The sequence below is a fragment of the Carassius carassius genome, chromosome 3 (genome assembly GCF_963082965.1).
Source record: "Carassius carassius chromosome 3, fCarCar2.1, whole genome shotgun sequence".
Taxonomy (NCBI): Eukaryota; Metazoa; Chordata; class Actinopteri; order Cypriniformes; family Cyprinidae; genus Carassius; species Carassius carassius.
In genome coordinates, this window is record NC_081757.1 from 1317214 (window position 1) to 1341371 (window position 24158).

Genomic DNA, 24158 nt, shown 5'->3' on the forward strand with positions numbered 1-24158 from the left:
AATATGTTTTAAACCTCAACCTGTGTGTCTCTTCTTCACTTCAGTCATGTAGTCATAAACATGATCAGAATCTGCTGGACAGAGAACAAACATTTGAGAGTCTTGGAGAGAAAAAAAATTATTATGTATGAAGCTTAAAGGGATGGTAAAAAACATTTTGAAGAATGCTGGAGTTGTTCATTATTTGTTATATAATGTAATATAATATTATATATATATATATATATATATATATATATATATATATATATATATATATTTATTATTATTATTATTATTATTATTATTATTATTATTATTATTATTTATTATTATTATTATTATTATTTTCAAAACTCTTTTTGTTGTTTTGTTTCACAGATGTCAAAGTCATATACATTTGAAACGACATAAGTAATTATGGGTAATTTGAGATTCTGCAGATTGATTTGGGACTGATGTCTGGTTAATGTTACGCTGCTGATCTAGAATAGAAACAAAGAGCATTATGGTCACTCAAGAGTATCTGCAGTGATTACACTGACTCTTTCTGCTGATATTTAGATCTTCTCATGAGCCTTTATTCATAAACTGTATCTCTCATGTGTTTCTGTTCAGTTGTATTAATCATGTGATGAACACCTTTGTTCTTCTTGTATCTCCACAGCAGCAGCAGAGAGATGAAGATCAACAAGAAAACACTCGGTCCCACAACCACAGCAGTGACCAGAAGAGAAGATGAAGAGTCTGAGACTGGAGAACAAACACATTCAGATCTGATCGTAAGTCACATACTGTGTGATAAAATTATAAAGGTACATACAATCAGTCATTATTTCCAGACTTCTGACTTTACACTCATGTCCCTGCTGGATATAACACTTCATCAGAAAGATAGCGTTTATGTTTATGTTTTCCTAAAAGCAGATATGTTAACTTTTTTGTGCATCAGAGTATCATTGTACTGTAGGTGCATAGTCCTGGATTCATTTAACGTGGAAAAATTGGTTCTTCTTAAATGTGTGTTTAATCAAAACACAAAATTACAAAATCCAGTTGGTTCTTATATCCTATGATATTGCATTTTGAAATTCCTTTAACTTGTGTTTCCTTAAACGTTTAAACACAAGTTTTATCCACAAATGACAGCAAGACGGAACGGTTTCTCCCTGTTTTTCCTAATCGCACCTATTCAACCTCGTCTAACAGCAAGTGTTTGGCCATTAAAGAAACAGAACCGAAACTATTCATCAAAAACATAAGAAAATAATATTGAAACATATACATAGAAAATACCAAAACTGCCTCTCAAGGAAAGTTACAGAAGTTATACTTTACGTCATTACTCTAAGCAAACTGTTATAATAAAACAAATATTGACATGTTAAATTGGCTCTTACAATCATGTAGAGCCTGGTAATGTTAGTTTATCACAGTATTTCCTCACCATTAACAGACAGATGTGTTCGGTCACTGTCCTGTGATGAGTTTGGTCTCTCATCTCTCTGTCCTCTACACCAGTACTGACCCTGATCAGATGTAATTACTCCTCTGATAGTGAGAGTGTCTCTGTTTACAGTGTAACGATCAGACGTCTGTAACATTACACTGTCTGTGTCTTTATACCACTCATATCTCCAGTTACTGTGAGACTCAATCACACAGGTCAGATTGACTGTCTCTCCAGTGAATACAGGACTGTCTGGAGTCACAGTCAGTGAAGATCTGGGGAAACCTGGGAAGAAAACAAAATGTGACTCAAAACACGACACACAAGACGTGAGTTTGCAGTGCAGAGTGACAATCACAAAACGTTATGAAGGTTTTATAATGCAAATTAATTTGTATCTAGCAGTTAAATCCAAGTCTTGAAAAGAGATATGATCCCTTTATATGATAAACAGATTGTAATTTAGACTTTTTTCACATCTTCACATGCTTTTTGGATCTTCTAAGTTTTGGTTTCCTGAACTTTTAACGGAGGAACAGAAACCTCTCAGGTTTTATTTAGGTTTCTTAATTTAAGAAACTAACCAAAAAGACTAACTAAAGTCTTCTGGGTTTGGAAGCATATGAGGCCGAGTAAATGATCAGTGTGTAATAATAACTGCATTCAGCTCTAAAACAATCACTGATCACTGATCACAGCATCTGTCCTGTAAAGAAACATCTGACACAGATCTGCATCTGAACAGAATCACAACTGAAAGTGAATTGATTCAGTCCTCTTATAAAAACAGACAGATGTGACTCATACAGAGGAGTGTGAGGAAAGATCTGAGCTACAAATACACACTGCTGTTCAAACGTTTTTTTTTTTTATTGTATTTTTTTATTAACATTCAGCAAGACTGCATTAAACTGATTAAAAGTGATAGTAAAGACTTCTATTGTTAGAAAAGTTTTATATGTTGAATTAAAGCTGCTATTCTCTGTCATCATAGCTGCACTCACAGCTGATTGGTCCAATATATGTTACAAACTCTTATCTAGATCATAAGAACATAATCTGACTGTGATCATGAAAGGAGAGTCAAACTAAGATCACATTTACCTGGTTATGGACTCAATCTGTTTGTTTTGAGATGATGTAATGAGAAATGAACCGTCTCACCTGATACTGTCAGTGTAACTCCGTCACTCATCTGTGTGTGTGTTGGTGCTTGTGTCTGAGTTCCTCTACACCTGTACACACCACTATGAGACGGATCCACAGATGGGATTTTATAGTTCTGGTCTCGTCCTATGATATAATCTTGTTTGTAGTCTTTATACCAGCTGTACTGCCAGACTCCTGTCTGCTGTATGTCACATGTGAGAGTGACCGTCTCTCCTCTGAACACACGTCTATCAGGATCAACACCAACTACAGGTTTGGGTCTCACTGTGAAACGAGCAAAAAACACACTTCACACATCTGAAAACATTTCAGATGATCTGTGATACCAAAATTACTATTATTTTATTTAACTGACAAAACATTTTTAATAAATGACAGTATTTATCATGTTTTATGACAAACACATCAAGTTTTCTTCCATTAAAATTGTATAGAAGGTAAAATAGTGCTGACCTGTTACTGTAATCTTAACTGTATTACTGAACTCGCTGTAGTAGTTTCCTCGTTGTGCTCTGCACCTGTATTCTCCTTCATCAGAGATGCTCACAGACTTGATTGTTTTAGTTGCATCAGTCGTGGATTCAGGGTCTGAGTCTTTTCTCCAGTGAATTGTCCATCCAGTTAACTGTCCAACATCACAGCTCAGAGTAACTGTGTCTCCAGTGAACACTGAACTCTGGGGTTTTACAGTCAGAGTCGGCTTCGGTTTATCTGTGAGTGTACAGTAATGCAGCGAACATTTTACATTTTAGTTCACTAAACAAAGGATATTTCATAATATAAAATTAAACTAAAGACTGCTGAAATACTTTGTGAAGTTGGATCTGAATGAAATGAAATAATCAATCGTTAGCAATAACACACACACACACACACACACATACACACACACACACACACACACACACACACACACACAAACACGAACATCACTGCATCAGAAAGTTTCAACAGATTACATTTTATTCCTGAAATCAAGATTGGATTATAAATGAATAAATAAAAGGCCCTCAAATATTACTAATAATTATGTAAATGTTTTACCAAACTCATATTTCATAATATTTTAAATATTCAAGAGTATTTTTACAAAAACATTCTTATAAAAACAGTATTATATTATAAACATACTTTCACTCTGACTACATTTTAAATGTTTTTAATATTGCATTGTATTAAATGTTGTATTCTATTTAAGTAATTAATAATAAATTATTAAACATCAAAGCTCAGATGTGTGACGTTCTGTCATTATAGTTTATGCATCGTTGATTTGCTTCTGTTTTAATGATTTATCTGTAGTAATCAAGAGTATGTCTAATTGTTGAAATACTAAAACTTACACATTAACAATTTATTACAAATATATGGTCATATGACACACACAAACACCAGAAACTTTTCTTCAAATAATATCAATCACTTTATCACATTGTAAAAAAAACACTCAAGATCTGCAGAATAATGATTTATGAATTGCTTCAGTCCTCTCATAAGAACAGATGCTGCTACAGAAGAGAACATGAGAAGTGTTGAGCCACAGATATTGATGTTAAGTGATGATTAAACAGATGTGAATCTGATCACTCACCTGATACAGTCAGTGTAACAGCAGCACTGATGTCTGATGATCTCTGTGAGTCTGATCTCTCTCCTCTACAGCTGTATTCAGCACTGTAATACACATCAGCTGTGAAACTGATCTCTGCTGTTGTTGTTGTGTATTCATAGAAAAGGTTTCCATCTTTAAACCATCTGTATATCCACTGAGTGTCTCCTGCTCCCTGTATGTCACATGTGAGAGTGACTCTCTCTCTCCGCTGAACACACGCTCGTCTGGAGTCACCTTCACTACAGCTTTTACTGATAAACATAGAAATAAATATACATTATTAATTGAAACATTACAGTATTATCACTGTTATGAACTCATAATCCCCCTGAGAAAAAAAAAATATCTGCATTAAATTAAAGTTAGAGTTTGCTTTGTGTCGATTCGATTATTGTTGATATTTGTTAACAAAATAAAACAGTGATATTAAATGTCTATTTTTATTAAAGCTCGTACAACATTTATAATATCTGTAGTGTAAAATTTAAGAGTGTAAAAAGAGTGCTGATATAAAATAACAATGTGATGTGGTCATGTGGTTAGCGTAGTGGATAAGAAACATGCCTTTGGTGTGAGAGACCCGGGTTCGAATCCACTGTGATGCACCAATGTGTCCCTGAGCAAGACACTTAACCCCTAGTTGCTCCAGAGGTGTGCGACCTCTGACATATATAGCAATTGTAAGTCGCTTTGGATAAAAGCGTCAGCTAAATGAATAAATGTAAATGTGACCGTTTGAACTGTTTAGTGTTGCAGGATTGGATCTGTTTCACATACTATTAAGAAATAGACAGAATACAACACTGTGCTGAATTCATTCTGAACAAACACACAGTCTCTCAACTGAATTCTGTCTTGAAGGATCTCAGGTTGTATTTCCAACTGTAATGTGTTCATTTAGGTGTCAACTACAATGCACACATACATTTTTAAATATATATTAAAATAAATTGTTAATCATTTAGCTAAAAATGAGGCCGGTTTACCACTTTTATTTTTTTTGGTTGATGTTAATAATGAGTTTTAATGTCAAATTGTTTCACCACCAACGCATATTTTCACCCCTATAGGTGTCTTTTTTATCCTCATATTTGAGCAAGGGGGGCACAATACAATCCTGCTTAGGGCACCCATTTGGCCAGCAGCGGCCCTGCACGTAATAATGTATAATATACTTTATATACTTCATATATTTATATATTATGTTAGGTAAATAAAAATGTTAGCCTGAATGCACTGTAAGTCGCTTTGGATAAAAGTGTCTGCTAAATGCATACATTTATTTAAATATGTTTATTTATATACAGTATAGAGAGAGAGAGAGAGAGAGAGAGAGAGAGAGAGAGAGAGAGAGAAAAGTTATTTCTACACAGCTGGTTTTCGTGTACTTCAGCAAGTCATTGACATATTGAGACTGAGACTGCTCTCCTTAGAGTTACAAATGATCTGCTCTTATCATCTGATCGTGGGTGTATCTCTCTATTAGTTTTATTGGATCTTAGTGCTGCTTTTGACACAATTGACCACAACATTCTTTTGCATAGACTTGAACACTTTGTTGGCATCAGTGGAAGTGCATTAGCATGGTTTAAATCATACTTATATGACCGCCATCAGTTCGTAGCAGTGAATGAAGATGTATCCTATCGATCACAAGTGCAGTATGGAGTACCTCAAGGCTCAGTACTAGGGCCGCTACTCTTCACGCTTTATATGTTACCCTTGGGAGATATCATCAGGAAACATGGTGTTAGCTTTCACTGTTATGCTGAGGATACTCAGCTCTATATTTCTTCGCAGCCCGGTAACACACCAATTTGAAAAACTAATGGATTGCATAGTCGATATAAAAAACTGGATGACGAGTAATTTCTTACTGCTAAATTCTGAAAAAACAGAGGTGTTAATTATAGGACCTAAAAACTCTGCTTGTAATAAACTAGAACACTGTCTAAGACTTGATGGTTGCTCTGTCAATTCTTCTTCATCAGTTAGGAACCTAGGTGTGCTATTTGATCGCAATCTTTCCTTAGAAAGCCACGTTTCTAGCATTTGTAAAACTGCATTTTTCCATCTCAAAAATATATCTAAATTACGGCCTATGCTCTCAATGTCAAATGCAGAAATGTTAATCCATGCATTTATGACCTCAATGTTAGATTATTGTAATGCTTTATTGGGTGGTTGTTCTGCACGCTTAGTAAACAAACTACAGCTAGTCCAAAATGCACCAGCAAGAGTTCTTACTAGAACCAGGAAGTATGACCATATTAGCCCGGTCCTGTCAACACTGCACTGGCTCCCTATCAAGCATCGCATAGATTTTAAAATATTGCTTATTACTTATAAAGCCCTGAATGGTTTAGCACCTCAGTATTTGAATGAGCTCCTTTTACATTATAATCCTCTACGTCCGCTACGTTCTCAAAACTCAGGCAATTTGATAATACCTAGAATATCAAAATCAACTGCAGGCGGCAGATCCTTTTCCTATTTGGCGCCCAAACTCTGGAATAACCTACCTAACATTGTTCGGGAGGCAGACACACTCTTTCAGTTCAAATCTAGATTAAAGACCCATCTCTTTAACCTGGCATACACATAACATACTAATATGCTTTTAATATCCAAATCCGTTAAAGGATTTTTAGGCTGCATTAATTAGGTAAACCGGAACCGGAAACACTTCCCATAACACCCTATGTACTTGCTACATCATTAGAAGAATGGCATCTACGCTAATATTTGTCTGTTTCTCTCTTGTTCCGAGGTCAACGTGGCCACCAGATCCAGTCTGTGTCCAGATCAGAGGGTCACTGCAGTCACCCGGATCCAGTACGTATCCAGACCAGATGCTGGATCACCACCTAGAAAGGACCTCTACATCCCTGAAAGACAGCGGAGACCAGGACAACTAGAGCCCCAGATACAGATCCCCTGTAAAGACCTTGTCTCAGAGGAGCACCAGGACAAGACCACAGGAAACAGATGATTCTTCTGCACAATCTGACTTTGCTGCAGCCTGGAATTGAACTACTGGTTTCGTCTGGTCAGAGGAGAACTGGCCCCCCAACTGAGCCTGGTTTCTCCCAAGGTTTTTTTCTCCATTCTGTCACCGATGGAGTTTTGGTTCCTTGCCGCTGTCGCCTTTGGCTTGCTTAGTTGGGGACACTTCATCTACAGCGATATCGTTGACTTGATTGCAAATAAATGCACAGACACTATTTAACTGAACAGAGATGACATAACTGAATCCAATGATGAACTGCCTTTAACTATCATTTTTGCATTATTGACACTGTTTTCCTAATGAATGTTGTTCAGTTGCTTTGACGCAATGTATTTTGTTCAAAGCGCTATATAAATAAAAGGTGACAGATATACCCCCCCCCCAGTCTTTGAAGCATTTCCTACATTACTTCTTTTATTCATCTTTTTCTGTCATTTAATTTAAATGTGTATTTCTATTTTTTCTGACCTTTTTAATTATTTAATTTATATATTAATACAAAAATAAAGAAAACGAGTCATGAAGCTTACAATAAAGCACAATTCTATCCTTATATTATAATCACATTGCACTTGAATCAAGTTAAAGGTGTAATCTGCTGATTGTCCTGCAGGTGACTGCGTAAATCTGTCTTCTTACGATGATGCACTCAGGGCTTCACGATTACTCCAGAGCACTCGTAGATCTACGATGATTTTCAAGTGCTTCTTAAGTTACGGTGCTTTTGGGAAACAGACCGTAATATTAAGATCAGTCGTACGATCGATTTTATGAACTTCTTAGGCTTACGAAGCTTTTGGGAAACTCAGCCCTGGTTAGTCTAACAAGACAAGTCCAACTAGAAAACAAGGAGACAGAAAATATCTATTTATCTTTTGATGTACATTCTATCTTTCATTCATGGAGATAACATAAGACAATAATTCTGTGTTGGTTTAGTGGAAGATTGCTGCCATTAAATAAAATAACATGAGATTTCAACTATAGCCACTAGATGACTGCAATGATCTCTTGATGACTAATTTAGCTTTATGTTGAGACAGTATTAAAAATCAGTTTTATAATAAGAAAAACAAACATTTTAACCTACTATTTTATTTTATTTTATTTTTATTTTTAACAGTGTTTTAGTAGCATGAGGAACTACACAGACAAATGATTCTTGGAGAAGATGAATGACAGCAAAATATAGACATAAATCATCAGCAAAGAGACAAATGTGGGATCCTCATATGATCCATGTAGACAAATAAAGTACTAGAACACAATTCACATTAGTTTAATAAATCAGATGTAGTCCAGTACAGCACAGTACCTTGAGTGAGTCCAGCGTGGATGAAGGACATCAGCACTAAAAACAGAAGAAACACAGATATGAAGCATTTCCATTCATTCAACACAATGCAGATCACTGAAACATGTCTAGAGTTTGAACTGAAAGTGTTTTTCTGTGTTTTGAAGCTCATCATGAGAACTGATGCTGGAGATTCTCTATCATTTAACATCAAGAAGTCGTGGCCTAATGGTTAGAGAGTCGGACTCCCAATCGAAAGTCCCGGGCCGGCAGGAATTGTGGGTGGGGGGAGTGCATGTACAGTTCTCTCTCCACCTTTAATACCACGACTTAGGTGCCCTTGAGCAAGACATCGAACCCCCACTTGCTCCCCGGGCGCCGCAGCATAAAGGGCTGCCCACTGCTCTGGGTGTGTGCTCACAGTGTGTGTGTGTGTGTGTGTGTGTGTGTGTGTTCACTGCTCTCTGTGTGTGCATTTCGGATGGGTTAAATGCAGAGCACAAATTCTGAGTATGGGTCACCATACTTGGCTGAATGTCACTTCACTTCACTTAACACACACAATGACGTCACAGGAATCATGAACCGATACGAGAGTCGATTCACTGATGATTCACTGCTGCCCAGAGAAGCACTTTCAACCTCTGAGATTCACAACATACAACACATGAGCATATTCTCATCCACCAATGTGTCAGACAGTCGAGCTCTGTCTCTTTAAGTGTTTCTGCTTGTTTTGAGTTTTCTTTATAAATGATACCCGAGCAATTTTCAATCTGGTGTCTGACGACATCACAGCTCAGAGACAGCGCTCATGAAGATAATCAATGATATTCAGTTAAATACTGATTCTGGTAAATTATCAGTGTTGGTAAACTCAATCTCAGTGATGTGTTAGAGCGATCCTAGACTTCTGGGGCCCGAGCTCCTCAACTCCTTAAACTATTCTTTCAGAGCATATTCAGTGTCAATACAACTATATACACTCCTGAACAAAATCTTAAGACCAGGGGATCTGTATTGCAAGTTTTACACATTTCGCACTAGTGGATCATAACCGGGTTGTAAGTGCTGCTCCAAAAGAAGAAACAGGAGCAAGAGACAATAAATAGAGTATAGGCAATTTATTGAAAACTACATTTAAACTCAAACAGGCCGTTCATCAGCTGATAAAAAGTTTAAGACCACAGCCATAAAAATGTCAAATCTGCACAAAAATATGGCTTTCATGTCATTGTTTTTCAAGCAGTCATACTGTCAAGATCTCCTGATGGCAAAGGCAAAAAGGCTTTCTCTCTTTGAACGTGGCAGGATTGTTGAGCTGCACAAGCAAGGCCTCTCCCAACGCGCCATCGCTGCTGAGGTTGGACGCAGTAAGACAGTCATTTTACATTTCTTAAAAAATCCTGAGAGTTATGGGACAAAAAAGTCAAGTGGTAGACCCAAAAAGATTTCACCTGCACTGAGCCGCAGGAGCCGACGGGTTGTCCGTGAAGACACAGGTCGATCCTTGACCCAAATTAAGGCCCTTACTGATGCTGACTGCAGCCCAATAACCATAAGACGTCATCTGCTAGAGAAGGGCTTCAAGAACAAAAATCGTTTTCAAAGGTCACGTCTCCTCCCACGACACAAACTTGCCCATTTGGAATTTGCAAGGGTGCACCAAACATGGGACATTGAAAGGTGGAAGAAAGTTTTATTCTCTGACGAGAAAAAAAATGAACCTGGATGGCTTCCAACGTTACTGGCATGACAAGGAGATCCCACCTGAGATGTTTTCTACGCGGCACAGTTGAGGAGGCTCCATCATGATCTGGGGTGCTTTTTCCATCAATTGGAAAATGGAGCTTCAGGTTGTGCAGGGGCGTCAAACGGCGACTGGCTATGTGGATCTGTTGCAGCGGGCTTCCCTCTTAACCGAGGGCCCCCGTCTGTGCGGTAATGACTGGGTCTTTCAACTGGACAACGCTGCAATTCACAACACCCGCTTGACGAAGGACTTCTTCCTGTAGAATAACGTTGCTCTTTTGGACCATCCTGCGTGTTCCCCTGATCTAAATCCCATTGAGAACATTTGGGGATGGATGGTAAGGGAAGTTTACAAAAAGGGATTTCAGTTCCAGACCGTGGATGCCCTTCGTGAAGCCATCTTCACCACATGGAGCAACGTTCGCACCAGCCTCCTGGAAACAGTCGCATCAAGCATGCCGAAACGAGTGTTTGAAGTGATCAACAAGAATGGTGGGGCTTCTCACTACTGAGTCCTTTTTTGACACTTTTAGTTCTGTTGTGCGTTTATTTTTGGGCTATGGTCTTAAACTTTTTATCAGCTGATGAACGGCCTGTTTGAGTTAAATGCAGTTTTCAATAAATTGCCTATACTCTATTTTTTGTCTCTTGCTCCTGTTTCTTCTTTTGGCATTTTGAAGCAGCACTTACAACCCGGTTATGATCCACTAGTGCAAAATGTGTAAAACTTGCAATGCATCCCCGGTCTTAAGATTTTGTTCAGGAGTGTATATATAGAATGTATATAAACATATAAACATGTCAGTCTGTTCTCAATTGTTAATTAATTCCTCCTGTTGTTTCAATTATCTTCATTTGTGTCTGTTACTTAAGGGGATCATCAGATGCCCATTTTCCACAAGTTGTTATAATTCTTCAGGCTCTTAATGAGAAGTCTATTACATTCTTTGGTTAAAATTTCTCAATGGTAGTGTAAAAAAACTTCCTTTTTACCCTGTCAAAATCAGCTGTTTTCAGCACTCTCTTCAAGTCCATGTTGCTTTAAATGCTAATGAGCTCTGCTGACCCCGCCCCTCTCTTCCGTGGGGTGATGAGCAGACTGTAAACTTGCTAACTAGCATATATTAGGAAAGGTGATTTGCAAAGATTAATTAAGAAACACTTATACTCACTTCTACTGAAAAAAAAAAAATCAAGCAGTAATAATTTGTCTTTTGATTCAATTTACCATTATTTGTTTTATTTTTCAAGTAATATTTTTTCATTCAAAACATGATAAATATAAAGATTTTTCATGAAGAGCTCAACTAAGACATATTTGTTTTGATGAATGTAAAATATCAAGGTTAAGTTAATTTAAGTTTATCTCCTAAAACTTAATTCTACACTTCATATAATTGGAAAACCCAGCACTGGATTATGTGAAACACGTCAGGTAAAGGAGACAGTTGATCATGTGTTGTTTCTCTGTCCTAGGTGTGAACAGGAAAGGAATGAGCTACATAGAGAATCACAGAACTTAGGATGCATATTAAACACGAAACAAGTCGGACACACTAACAAGGAGGCTAGATGACTGCAGCTCCTAGCGTCAGTCGCTAGTGCGTCTCTTGAGATCAGGGGAGAGATGTTTACCTGCACATCAACTCGCTGGCCTCTGTTACAAACAGAATATAGTTATCATAATTTATACCTAGACTGAAAATCACTTCACAATTATCTCAAAGAAAAAAAAAAAGAAAGAAAAATATATATAACATAAATAAATAATAATAATAATACCTCATTCAGAAACAGTATTATAGTTGCATATGTGCAAAGCCACACATACATATACTATACATATTCATAATATACAGATATTACCGCAGGTAACAATGATTATCAAATACCAACAATGGTAGATGGAATAGCACAAGTTAAATACACATGGAAAATAACAACTAATCCAACACTCCACACATTAATACAATCAAACCTCATTATCATTGTAATGGGACCAGACCTTTTGTTTGTAAAGACGTTTGAAAAGGTGAATGCTTTGACATTGCTTTAATTCATCCATGTTGCTGGGGATCTTTTGCTCTTGTGGTAGTATTTTAAGGTTTATGAAACTAAAGATGCAGAATAAGAATAACTATCTTCCCCGCTCTGGTTAAAACTATAGAGCAGAAATAGAGCAGACGTCAAACCATAATCATCAGCTCAACCTTTATTAGGCCTCTTAACACTTCTGTCATTTTATCTCTACACAGAGTTTCTAAAATGAGCAATGCACAAATAACAATGTGTCTTCAGCGATGAGCTGAAAGAAGCCAACGCGGCATAGTGCTGTTTGTTTAGTTTTTTTTTTTTTTACAGGAAAAAATTAATCAATGTAACAGAAACTCTTACAAATGTCAAACATAACTGAACATTAAAAATGTATAGATGCTTCCCTTCATTCAAAAACATAACATAGCATTTAATTTCAAAATGTACTCTCCATATACAGCCGTATGCAAAGCATGCTGGGAACTAACAATCACCTCTAAAATAAAACTGCAAAATTGAGCTAATTCTCTTAAAATAAATAGGCAAAAATAAATTCACCAAAACTGCTTAAAAATGAGGAAAACACATCTCTTGGTTTTATTAGTAAAAAGTCCTCATTATTCTATATACAACACTGAATCACAATTTATTTAATGAAATCCAAATTTTTTTATTATTTATGAAAATTACAAGACCCATGATTCATTTTTTACAGTGCACTTTTATGAAGCAAAATATTAATGTAATTACATCTCTTTAAAAGAACATTTCTGAATAAAATTGAGTATTTGTTAGCCAAGGTATTTATTTATGCATGCACACAGACACCAAAATAATCTAAGTGGTTAGACAGTATCTCAAGGATGCTTTTAATAAGGTACACTATTTTTGCCTTCATTGCAAAATTGTTCCTTGGGGTACAAAATCGCCCCTTAAATGGTATAAAGCTAGAAGTTACAGTTTTGTACCTTTTTTTCTGAGAGTGTATGGGCGCTCTTTTCTGTTATTTACCTTTTGTCTCTCTTTCTTTTGCTCGAGAGACTGTTTGTGATTGGTGAAAATTGTTGTTTGTCTAAACGATAGGACCATTGACACTATATCTACAATCTCATTTAGGTGTGTCAATGGTCCACTTGAGAGATAGCTGGCAGGAATGCACTTATAAGTCTGCGATCTGCCATAAAGCAAGAAGAAGAAGACACGTCACGCACCAGCTGTTGAGAATGTGCTCAGGACAGTTCAAATACATAAACAGATGAATATACTTCTCTTCTATAGGTTCAGAGCCCTTTTAATGAATGTCTTGTTGTGGAAGGAAAAAGAGAGCACAGCTATATAAACATTATTCCTCTGTTTCACAGACAAGGCTTAAGGCTAGTCCCAGACTCAAATGCAAGTTCAAGCTGTCTTAACTGAAACTATCTTGTACTGAAATATCTTAAAAAATGTCAGTGCCATTATCGTATCTCAAGATGTACACCAGTCAAGTTCTTAAGCCATTTTTATGAAAGTTATTTAAGAATCCTGATTTAACTTTCTTTTTTTTTAACTTAGGCCTAGTCCTGGCTTAAGCTAAGCCCTGTCTGCGAAACCCTGTCTCATTGTTCAAACATGGAAGTTATATAAGAACGGAACAGTTTTCTTGTTCAAGTCATGTACATTCATTTAAATCACTTTGTGGACTAAAAACATACACTTATGCCACCTTCACACTAGACACGTGCCAGTGTTTGGTAATGTGATATATTGCTGTAATTAATATGCACAATATTGTTATCGAGGGCACTTCTAAATACAGTGAATAATTATATATTACAAATTATTAAGAGTTTGCAATGCATTTTAAGAATACGATTTCCAATCAACTGTTGAAAATGCACAACACTGCTGTAAGCTGCTTGAAAGAGTGTGTGCTCTCTGGTGTTAACAAACACACATGAGAAGCACATGAGGAACACGTGAGGGACGAGATGAAAGCACATTCACTCTCTGACAGCAGATGGCGCTAAACTGCAGGAAAAATACAAGCCCTTACCCTGGAAACCCCATAAATAAAGCAGCTGCTACTTTCTAAAACATATTTAAATCATTTAAAATAGCCATTCAGATTTGTGTATTCACTATGATGTTCATCACATAGTCAAATACTTAAATATTTAAACTTAATATGCTATTTATTTTCAAACTTTTTTTAATTTTTATTTTAATCTTGACTACAACATGGCCTAGATGTTGTTTGAGAGTGTTTTGATTTTTTATTGTTCATTCACACTTTACATTAAGGCTTCATTAGTTAACATTAGTTAGTTCATTAGTTAACATAAACTGCAAATGAAAACTTCTTCTGAACATTCATTAATCTTAGGTATTCCAATATTTAATAACACATTGTTAAAATTGAAAGTTGCAATTGTGTTATTTAATGAGCTAACATTAACTAAGACTTGAATTTTTTTACAAAGATTAATAACTTCTATAGCAAATGTAGCTATTGCTCATTGTGAATAAAACATTAGATACTTTTAAATCTAGACTCAAAACTCATCTGTTTAGCTGTGCATTTATTGAATGAGCACTATGCGTTGTACAATATTACACTATTACACATTATGTTATGTATTGCATTGTACTTTATGTAAAATCATTTTCTATTCTATTTTTTCTGACTGTCTTAAATTATTTTAAGTCAAATTTTAAATCATTTTTAAAGTTCTTAAATTGTTTGTTTTATTTTTGTGATTATTTTTCTTTATGATTTTTTTTTTTTTTACTTCCTTTTATGTAAAGCACATTGTGTATGAAATGTGCTATATAAATAAACTTGCCTTGCCTTGAATGTTAATGTATTAACTAAGGTTAACTAATGAGGTCTTATTGTAAAGTGATACCTATTTGTCTTTATAATTCTTTTGCACTTTAATGTGTAATACTTTTATCTTTATATATCTTTATACATTTATTGTATTTAAATGTTAAGTTATTTTTGTTATAAGAAAAAAGTTATTTAACCTGTTATCCTGTATAATGACCACTTTTTTAAACTAAATTTCAATTCAGTGATAATACTGTATACTGTGATAAAAAGCATTATCAATTAATCGCAGGGCAATGTGATACCGGCATATCCCTAATTCACACTAAAACTCAGATCAGCTGTCTGTCATGTGGGTTAACTGAGACCTGTTCTGAGGAGGATCACTTTACTGACTGGCACACTGCACAATTAAACATAAAACCTTAGTCAGATGCTCTTATGAAGACTGTAACTTTAATGTTTGCTCTTTACAGAAAGGTTATGTAATGATGTCATCATAAAGAGACTGAATCAGAGGCAGAGATCATTCATGTTAGGGGCATTCATTAATCCAAAAGACATCCTCCGTTCAAAGTTATTAAAAATGCATTCCCTGTAAGCCATCTTGTTTTGTCATTACACTTTATTGTGTTCAGCGCATTTTGTGTAGTTAAAGTATAAGCACTAGTTTTGCTCATACGTCATACAGAAAACTGTTATAGAATATGCAAGTTATCAGTGTATGTATTTGTATTTTAATTTTTACACCATTCATGTGATAAAGTTACATTCTCAACATCACCTTGTGGTTCTGGGAGTTATTGCATGAAGGTGTTTAACTTGCTGGACAATTGAATGTGATTTCACCGAGGCCGGTTCAGTATTTGAACTCAGCATTATCTGACTGACTTGATAATGTCTTTATCGATCTGTTTCTTCCTCTGTTAGGATGAAGCTGACAAGACAGACTCCAGTTAGAGTCCTCAGCGTTGATCAAGTCCACAACTAAACCCATCTAGAGTGAAAATCATCGGAAGAAAACTTTGTAATGGATGAACTGACCGATATCAGGCCTTCGACGTCCATTGATTTCAGACTGATTTATGCCCTGCACCTGGACTAAGTCTTTGAAAAGCACTTCATATTTTATTCAGCAGGTAATGATCAGTACTGCCGATATTGTGAACTCAGAGAGGAATAAAACCAAATAGCTGCGATGCTGTTTGTTGTGACTCTGAGATAAACTTTCATTTGTTAAGCTAGGTTTTTTATGTTTAAGTAGAAATGTTTTCAGATGAAAAATTCATGTTTTGTTGTGTTTTTAAATAAAAATTCTTAATTGAATTAAAAGAAAAAAATGAAAATTGCATGTGAATGAATGTTCTTTCTATCTTTAAGTTATGAAATATAGATGTGAATCATTAACTTAGATTTCTTTAATTGGATGAATTAAAACATTTTTAAAGTGTGGAACATGTTCATATGTTAATGAACTGAACTATAGCTGTGGTTTTTCTGCTGAGAATGTGAGAAATTACTTCACACATCCGCTAAAAATGACACCGAGACAAACTGGTAAAAAAGAAAAAAAAAAAAGAAGTGTTGATTCCGAGAAAAGCATGGACATTTTTTTTTTCTTGGCAGATGTCACTTGTTTGATATATTGTGTTTAATGCAATAAAATGCATTATTCAATTAAGGTGAACATTGTTTCACACTACTGATGCTTCACTGACTACAAACCACATCAGGTCAAAGTGTTTGTGAAACACACAGACTCACTTCCTGTTCGACATTGCCATCAAACTTAACTGTGACATAGCAGCCAAAGAAATCTGAGCACTTAGGTGTTTTCACATAAAATTTATGTGGCAGGGGGGGTGTGGTTTAGCGAAGTCTGCAGCGGGAGAGAGAATCAGGAGACGAACGGTGAGTAAGTGGTTTGGGTGGAAACGATCAACACCTATCTCTTGTTTCAGTAATTGGCGTGGAGAGAGTATAAAACTTTAGGAGAGACAGGAGCAGTCGAGAGAGAGACAGACTGCTGACGTGAACCGGAACCGGAAGGAATTACCCGGAAGTGTTGTGTGATAGTGTGTATTGTTGTCAGAGTAAAAGTCACCATTGGCGTTTATAAGAGTATTTTGATTTAATAAACTTGTCAGCAGTCCAGCCGACCCCTTTGTCCTCTTCCTTTACTCCCACGAACTTACTACACTGGTGCCGAAACCCGGGAAAGAAACAAGGAGTGCCGCCGCCATGCAGAGCCAATCCTCCATGCCATTTGCGGACGTCATTTCATCCCTCGCGGCCCTACAACAAGAGCAACATCAGGCCCTGCTGGACTTGAGAACGGATCAGGAGCGGCGCTTCCACGCCATCCTTCAAGCCCAGCAGGAGGACCCCGTGAGGTTCCGGAGCTGGATCTACTGGGAGGTTCATGCCGAGGCCACGGGACCGTCCGCGGTACCCGCTCACTTGCCCCTCCACAAGATGGGACTGCAAGATGACCCTGAAGTATTCCTAGAACTGTTTGAAAAATCAGCTGAAGCATGCGGCTGGCCCCGTGACCAATGACCAGTTTCGACTGATCCCCCTGCTCTCGAGCAAGTCCCAGGTGGCCGCACAACAGCTGCCGCAAGTGGCTACTGGCCGAGGGAAGTGACGTGGAACACCTCATTGACCTCGTGGTGCTGGAACAATTCATCGCTCGGCTTCCGAAGAAAACAGCCAAGTGGGTCCAGTGCCACCGTCCCACGTCACTGGACTCTGCCATCCATCTCACAGAGGACCACATGGATGCATGCCCAGTTTGCTCTAGTCTGATTCTGATTCTGATTCTGAGGACCACATGGATGCATGCCCAGGGGTCGGCGAACCCCTAGCATCAGTCTCTCTCTCTCCCTCTCTCCCCTCTCCTTCTCTCTCTTGACCTGTCCCTCTCCCTAGGTCCCATCCATCCGGCCCTCCTCGTCTGACCAAGGGCACTACGTGACTCCAAGAACCCCTCCCAGGATGTAACCAAACCTCAATTCATCAAAGCCTGATTCAACCGGGGGCATTGGATACAAGCCGTGTGGTTAAGGTGCGGTGCATACACAGGGATGTGGTGGAGTACCCGGTGGTCCCGATCATTATTCAATTCCAGGGTCAAAAGCATAGTGTGGAGGTAGCGGTTAGTCCCCACCTCGGCATCCGATAATTCTGGGAACGAATTGGACCGCGTTTACTGTTTTATTGGGGTCATCATGTGCGGATGCCTCTTGGGGAAATAAGGCACAGAAGGGGGTGCAGGTGGGAGAAATTGAGCTGGTACCGCTGGTTTCTGCTTCACGGGAACCGAGCGAAATCGAGAGATGTATTTTCTCGGAGCGTGATGACTTTCCTCTGGAGCAGTCTCAGGACGAGATATTAAAACATGCTTTTCAACAGGTCCGCTCCATCAATGGCCAGCCTCTCCATCCTGCCCACCTGCTCACCTATCTGTATTTTGCCATTTTAAGAGATCGGTTGAATCGAGTGACCCAAGACATTCGGACAAAAAATTAAAACAACCCAGTTGTTGATTCCGAAGAGCCGCAGGGAAATGCTTTTCCATGCGGCCCATTCTAATCCTATGGCGGGCCATTTGGGACAGGCAGCAACACTGAATCTCTTCATGACCTGTTTCTTTTGGCCGGGCATTCACGACAACGTGCGCAGGTGGTGCGCGTCTTGTCCGGAATGTCAGTTGGTGAATCCACCGGCCGCCCCAAAAGCACCATTGCATGTCCCCTTCAAGAGAATTGGTCTGGACCTCATCGGGCCATCAGAGCGTTCTGCACAGGGACATCGCTTTGCATTAGTCATAGTTGACTATGCAACACGATATCCTGAAGCAGGGCCCTAAAGAGTGTTGCGGACACCCTGTTTCGTCTAATCTCCCGGGTGGGGGTGCCGAAAGAAATCCTTACTGATCAGGGTACGGCGTTTATGTCACATGTGCTACTCAAACTGTACGGATTATTGGACATTAAATCGACATTCAAACTAGCGTCTATCACCCACAGTCCGACGGCCTGGTCGAACGATTTAATTGCACACTTAAATCCATGATCCATAAATTCGTCCAAGAAGATGCCATGAATTGGGATAAGTGGCTAGAGCCCTTGTTATTCACTGTGCGAGAGGTCCCACAAAAGCCTCCATGGGTTTTACCCCTTTGAGCTTCTCTACGGACGCCAGCCCCGAGGGGTGCTGGATGTACTGAGAGAAACCTGGGAGGAGGGGCCATCTCAAGGCAAAAACGAAATTCAGTATGTGCTGGACTTGAGAACAAAACTCCATACTTTGGGGCGGCTATCAATGGAGAATTTGTTACAAGCCCAGGACCGCCAGAGCCAGCTGTATAACAGGGGAACTAGATTACGCAAATTTGCACCGGGAGAGAAGGTACTTGTATTACTCCCAACGTCGAGCTCTAAACTAATGGCTAAGTGGCAGGGGCCGTTTGAGGTCGCACGACAAGTCGGAGATCTTGATTATGGGGTAACACGGTCCGATAGGAACGGGGCACGTCAGATCTATCTCCTCAACCACCTAAAAAAATGGAATGAGGCGGAATCAGTGATGTTGGCAACGGTGATTAGCAGAGAGGATGATCTCGGACCAGAGGCGAATGTCAAACTACCATCCCGCGCCCTGGCCCCTGGGGGAGATCACCCCAACTCACTAACGAAATTACAGGCAGAATTTGCAGACGTGTTCTCGCCCCGATCAGGCCGTACAAACCTGATTCAGCACCATATCGAGACGGAGCCGGGCGTGGTAGTTCGCAGCCTGCAGTATTGCTTACCTGAGCACAAGAAAAATGTAGTTCAGGTGGAATTAGGCGCAATGCTTGAAATGGGAGTAATAGAAGAATCCAATAGTAACTGGGCGAGCCCCATAGTTTTATTTCCGAAAACGGATGGCTCAGTCCGGTTCTGTGTGAATTACCGCAAGGTGAATGCTGTGTCGATATTCGACGCGTATCCAATGCCGCAGGTTGACGAGTTGCTTGATCGGCTAGCCACGGCTCGTTTTTATCCGACATTGGACTTAACAAAGGAATATTGGCAGATCCCCTTGTCTCCATTATCCAAAGAAAAGACAGCTTTCACAACGCTGTTTGGTTTACACCAGTTTGTTACCTTTCCATTTGGGTTGTTCGGGGCACCAGCTACCTTTCAGCGCCTCATGGATAAGATTCTGCGGCCATATGCTGCATACGCGGCTGCCTACCTAGATTATATCATTATATTTAGTTTTTTTGAGATCGCTGAGGGGGGCTGGACTCATGGCCAACCCAAAGAAGTGTGTGATTGGGCGTGTGGAAGTAAGGTATCTGGGCTTCCACTTGGGGCATAGACAGGTGCATCCACAAATTGACAAGACAGTCTCTGTTGCGACCTGTCCACATCCCAAGACCAAAAAGGAGGTAAGGCAGTTCTTGGGGCTTGCACGATATTATAGACGGTTTGTTCCTAATTATTTGGACCTCACCAGTCCCTTGATTGACCCTACTAAAAAGGAGGCGCAAGATATGGTCCAGTGGACGGAGCCGCGTCAACAGGCCTTTACCCAGGTAAAGGCTGCCCTGTGTGGCGGGCCGTTATTACACTGTCCTGATTGTTTTCTCCCTTTTCTGTTACAGACAGACTCGTCGGACAGGGGGCTGGGTGCAGTCCTGGCGCAGGAAATAGAGGGGGAGGAACGGCCAGTGCTGTACATTAGCATGAAGCTCTTGAAGAGAGAGGCTAAATACAGCACCATAGAGAAAGAATGTCTTGCCATCAAATGGGCCATCCTCACCCTCCGCTATTATCTCCTGGGAAGGGAATTCACCCTCTGTTCAGACCACGCTCCGCTGCAGTGGCTCCATCGCATGAAGGATACCAATGCGCGGATCACTCGTTGGTTTCTGGCTCTACAGCCTTTTAAGTTCAAGGTGATCCACAGGCTGGGTGTTCAGATGGCTGTGGCCGAAGTCCTCTCCAGAAATGGGGGGTGGGGGCTGCAGGCGGGATGGCTCCTCGGCCTGAGTCGGGCGGTGGGGGTATGTGGCAGGGGGGGTGGCGTGGTTAAGCGTAGTCTGCAGTGGGAGAGAGAATCAGGAGACGAACGGTGAGTTAGTGGTTTGGGTGGAAACGATCAACACCTGTCTCTTGTTTCAGTAATTGGCGTGGAGAGAGTAGAAAACGCCAGGAGAGACAGGAGCAGTTGAAAGAGAGACGGACTGCTGACGTGAACCGGAACCGGAACCGGAACGAGTTACCCGGAAGTGTTGTGCGATAGTGTGTATTGATGTCAGAGTAAAAGTCACCATTGGTGTTCATATAGAGTATATTAATAAATTTAATAAATTCGTCAGCAGTCCAGCCGACCCCTTTGTCATCTTCCTTTCCTCCCACGAACTTACTACAGTATATTTTAAATGAACCAAACCAGTTTAGTTCAGTGAATCAGAAAGGGAACCAGTGGCAACTGGAATGAAGATGGAAAGTGGACTTAAATCAAACTGATATATATATATATATAATGATGTGGTCTGAGTAAATTTAATTTCTGTTTAGCAGGTCAGAAATGTATAAGCACTGTTTTCACTCAGAAAATATAAAATAAAAATAAAGTTCTGAAACAATAAATATGTTGTTCATAATGAATGCCAAGAGTGTCAAGCATTAGTTCAAGCTTGAAAGTTTTTCAATGAATAATTTGTCTTTTAATTATATTTACCATTATTTGTTTTATATTTCACGAAATATATATATATATTTTTTTTTTTCGTTCAAAACATTAATAAATATAAAAAAAATTCAGGAAGAGCTCAAATAAGAAGTATATGTTTTGATGAATGTAAAATATCTAGGTTAAGTTCAATTAACTCATATTATTAAGTTTATCTCCTAAAACTTAATTCTACACTTCATATAATAGGAAAACACAGCACTGGATTATGTGAAACATGTCAAGTAAAGAAAACAGTTGATCATGTGTTGTTTCTCTGTCTCAGGTGTGAACAGGAAAGGAATGAACTTAGAATCACAGAACTTAGGATGCAATCAATTTTCAATCTGAAACACATTAAACACAAAACAAGTCGGACACACTAACAAGGAGGCTAAATGACTGCAGTCAATCATGGCTTTGAGAGTCAAAAAAAAACATACACAAATATTTTTTTCTTCTTTTTTGTCAGCTGTCACTTGTTTGATATATTATTTTAAATGCAATTAAATTAAATATTTTTTGGACTGCTATAGGGATAATTCATTTTCAATAAGAGGGACAGAAAATAATGAAAAGTGATCGAGAAACTTGTGTGTTTCACCGCTCTTCTCAAACTCTAAAGAAACTATTTAAAGATACAATACCATACAACACCAAACTCACATTAACACAAACACATCTGAATGAACTGAACTACTGAAAATAAGAAGAAAGAGTATCACATCATAAACAGCAAGAGCATATGTCCACAGAACCTCCATCTTTCACAAGCAGCTCAGATAAGTACATGTTCTCTAAAACTCTGTGTCTGATCCACATGCAACACATCACCACATTAATCTGAACAATAAAGAACTCATAGATCCTCCTACACACAATCATTAATTTATCTTCAGCTGAACACTGTTAATAACAGAAAAACTGAAGATAGAGTAAAATATAGTGAAATACTCACAGATCATGAGAGGCAGTGCACTGGAGCCCATACTGACACATTAACAGACTGTTTTAACAGAGATGCGTCGCTAAATCAGACACTTCCTGCATTTCACAGTTCAAGAAGAGATGAGGGAGGAGACACAACTCTACACAGAGACACAAAACAGGAAGAAAAAGAGATCCATTCTAAGATATTTAGCTGCTCTTTTTAGTGCAAGCAAGTTGTTAAAGCTGTTTTGTACTTGAAAAGACTGTTTCACAGAGAATGTCTCCAGTAATTGTTCTCACGCTGACCATGAGGTGAATAATGTAGGTCTGTTCATGTAAGTCCTGCTCTTATTTGAGTTATCCTCACGTCAACAATAGCAGAGGCCCGGTTAATGACAACTAATCTACTTTTACACAATGATTGAGATAATGAACAATAATCCAATGTATCTGGTATTAAATTCTGGTAATATCTGCATATTTCCCTTCTATTTGTAGTTTATTAAAACACAATTTTTGTAATATGATCAGACAAAAAGCTGCAACCACTTTGTGTTCATGAAATTATTATTGCATACTACACCATATTTCATATATAGCCTAAAGACTTTGCAGCAACAATAATCCAGAATCAAAACCCAGTGTGATTGATGCTATAGAACTATATGAAGAAACTAAACCAATAGATTAAGTTTAAGATATTTCACTTCTCTTTTGGTACGGTCTCTGATTTAAACTGTTAGTATTAGGAGCCTGACCGGTTTTATGTTCCCCAATCCAAACAGCATAACTGTACCATGCAGATACAGTTAAAAAGTAATTCACATCATAGAAGTTTAGTAATAAACACAACTTCACAGACTGGAGCAGGGCAAATAAAAGCCATTAAAAGGTGATTGCCTCAGGTAATGTGCTTATTTAACTATCAATATAGAGAACAGGTACTATCAGAAGCCTCTCACTAAAAGTTTTGTTTTGTTTTACTGTCAGATAAATTATAAGAAAACGGAGACTCTTAAATATGTAAATGAAAATGACATGCATGTTGCTGTGACTCTTTTGCTCTTGTGATAGTATTTTGAGGTTTATGAAACTAACGATGCAGAATAAGAATAACTATCTTCCCCGCTCTGGTTAAAAATACAGAGCAGTAATAGAGCAGACGTCAAACCACAACCAATTCTTTAGGCCTCTTAACACTTCTGTCATTTTCTTAAAAAAATAAATAAAAAAATGCTTCTAAAGTGACCAATGCACATGTCTCCTCTTGTTAGCTTTCGTGTGGCTGGTTAAGTGGATGGATTTCTCATCTGGGGTCTGTCCACCCTTGCCGCATAGGCATGTTTCTTCCTACACTGGCTAGGTTCACATTGACTATACTTGTTT

General features: G+C 38.4%; 1 protein-coding gene across 1 annotated transcript; it reads right to left on the reverse strand.

The window, feature by feature from the left end:
- Positions 1–1409: 1409 nt before the first annotated feature.
- LOC132128359 (carcinoembryonic antigen-related cell adhesion molecule 5-like) lies at positions 1410–22986 on the reverse strand. Its single transcript, XM_059540172.1, has 6 exons — positions 22801–22986; positions 8537–8572; positions 4191–4462; positions 3053–3310; positions 2675–2863; positions 1410–1714 (listed from the first exon to the last, which is right to left on the reverse strand). The coding sequence occupies exons 1-6, from the start codon at positions 22839–22841 to the stop codon at positions 1410–1412; spliced, it is 1101 nt and encodes a 366-aa protein (XP_059396155.1). The 5' UTR covers positions 22842–22986.
- Positions 22987–24158: the final 1172 nt, after the last annotated feature.

What these genes read in the sequence shown, in the direction of transcription:
- LOC132128359 (XM_059540172.1), bottom strand. Translation starts at nt 22,841, where the DNA reads ATGTGTCAGTATGGGCTCCAGTGCACTGCCTCTCATGATCT. An exon ending in TGCACTGCCTCTCATGATCT is followed by an intron (nt 8,573 to 22,800) that starts GTGAGTATTTCA and finishes TTCTGTTTTTAG; the next exon opens with TGCTGATGTCCTTCATCCAC. An exon ending in CCACGCTGGACTCACTCAAG is followed by an intron (nt 4,463 to 8,536) that starts GTACTGTGCTGT and finishes TATGTTTATCAG; the next exon opens with TAAAAGCTGTAGTGAAGGTG.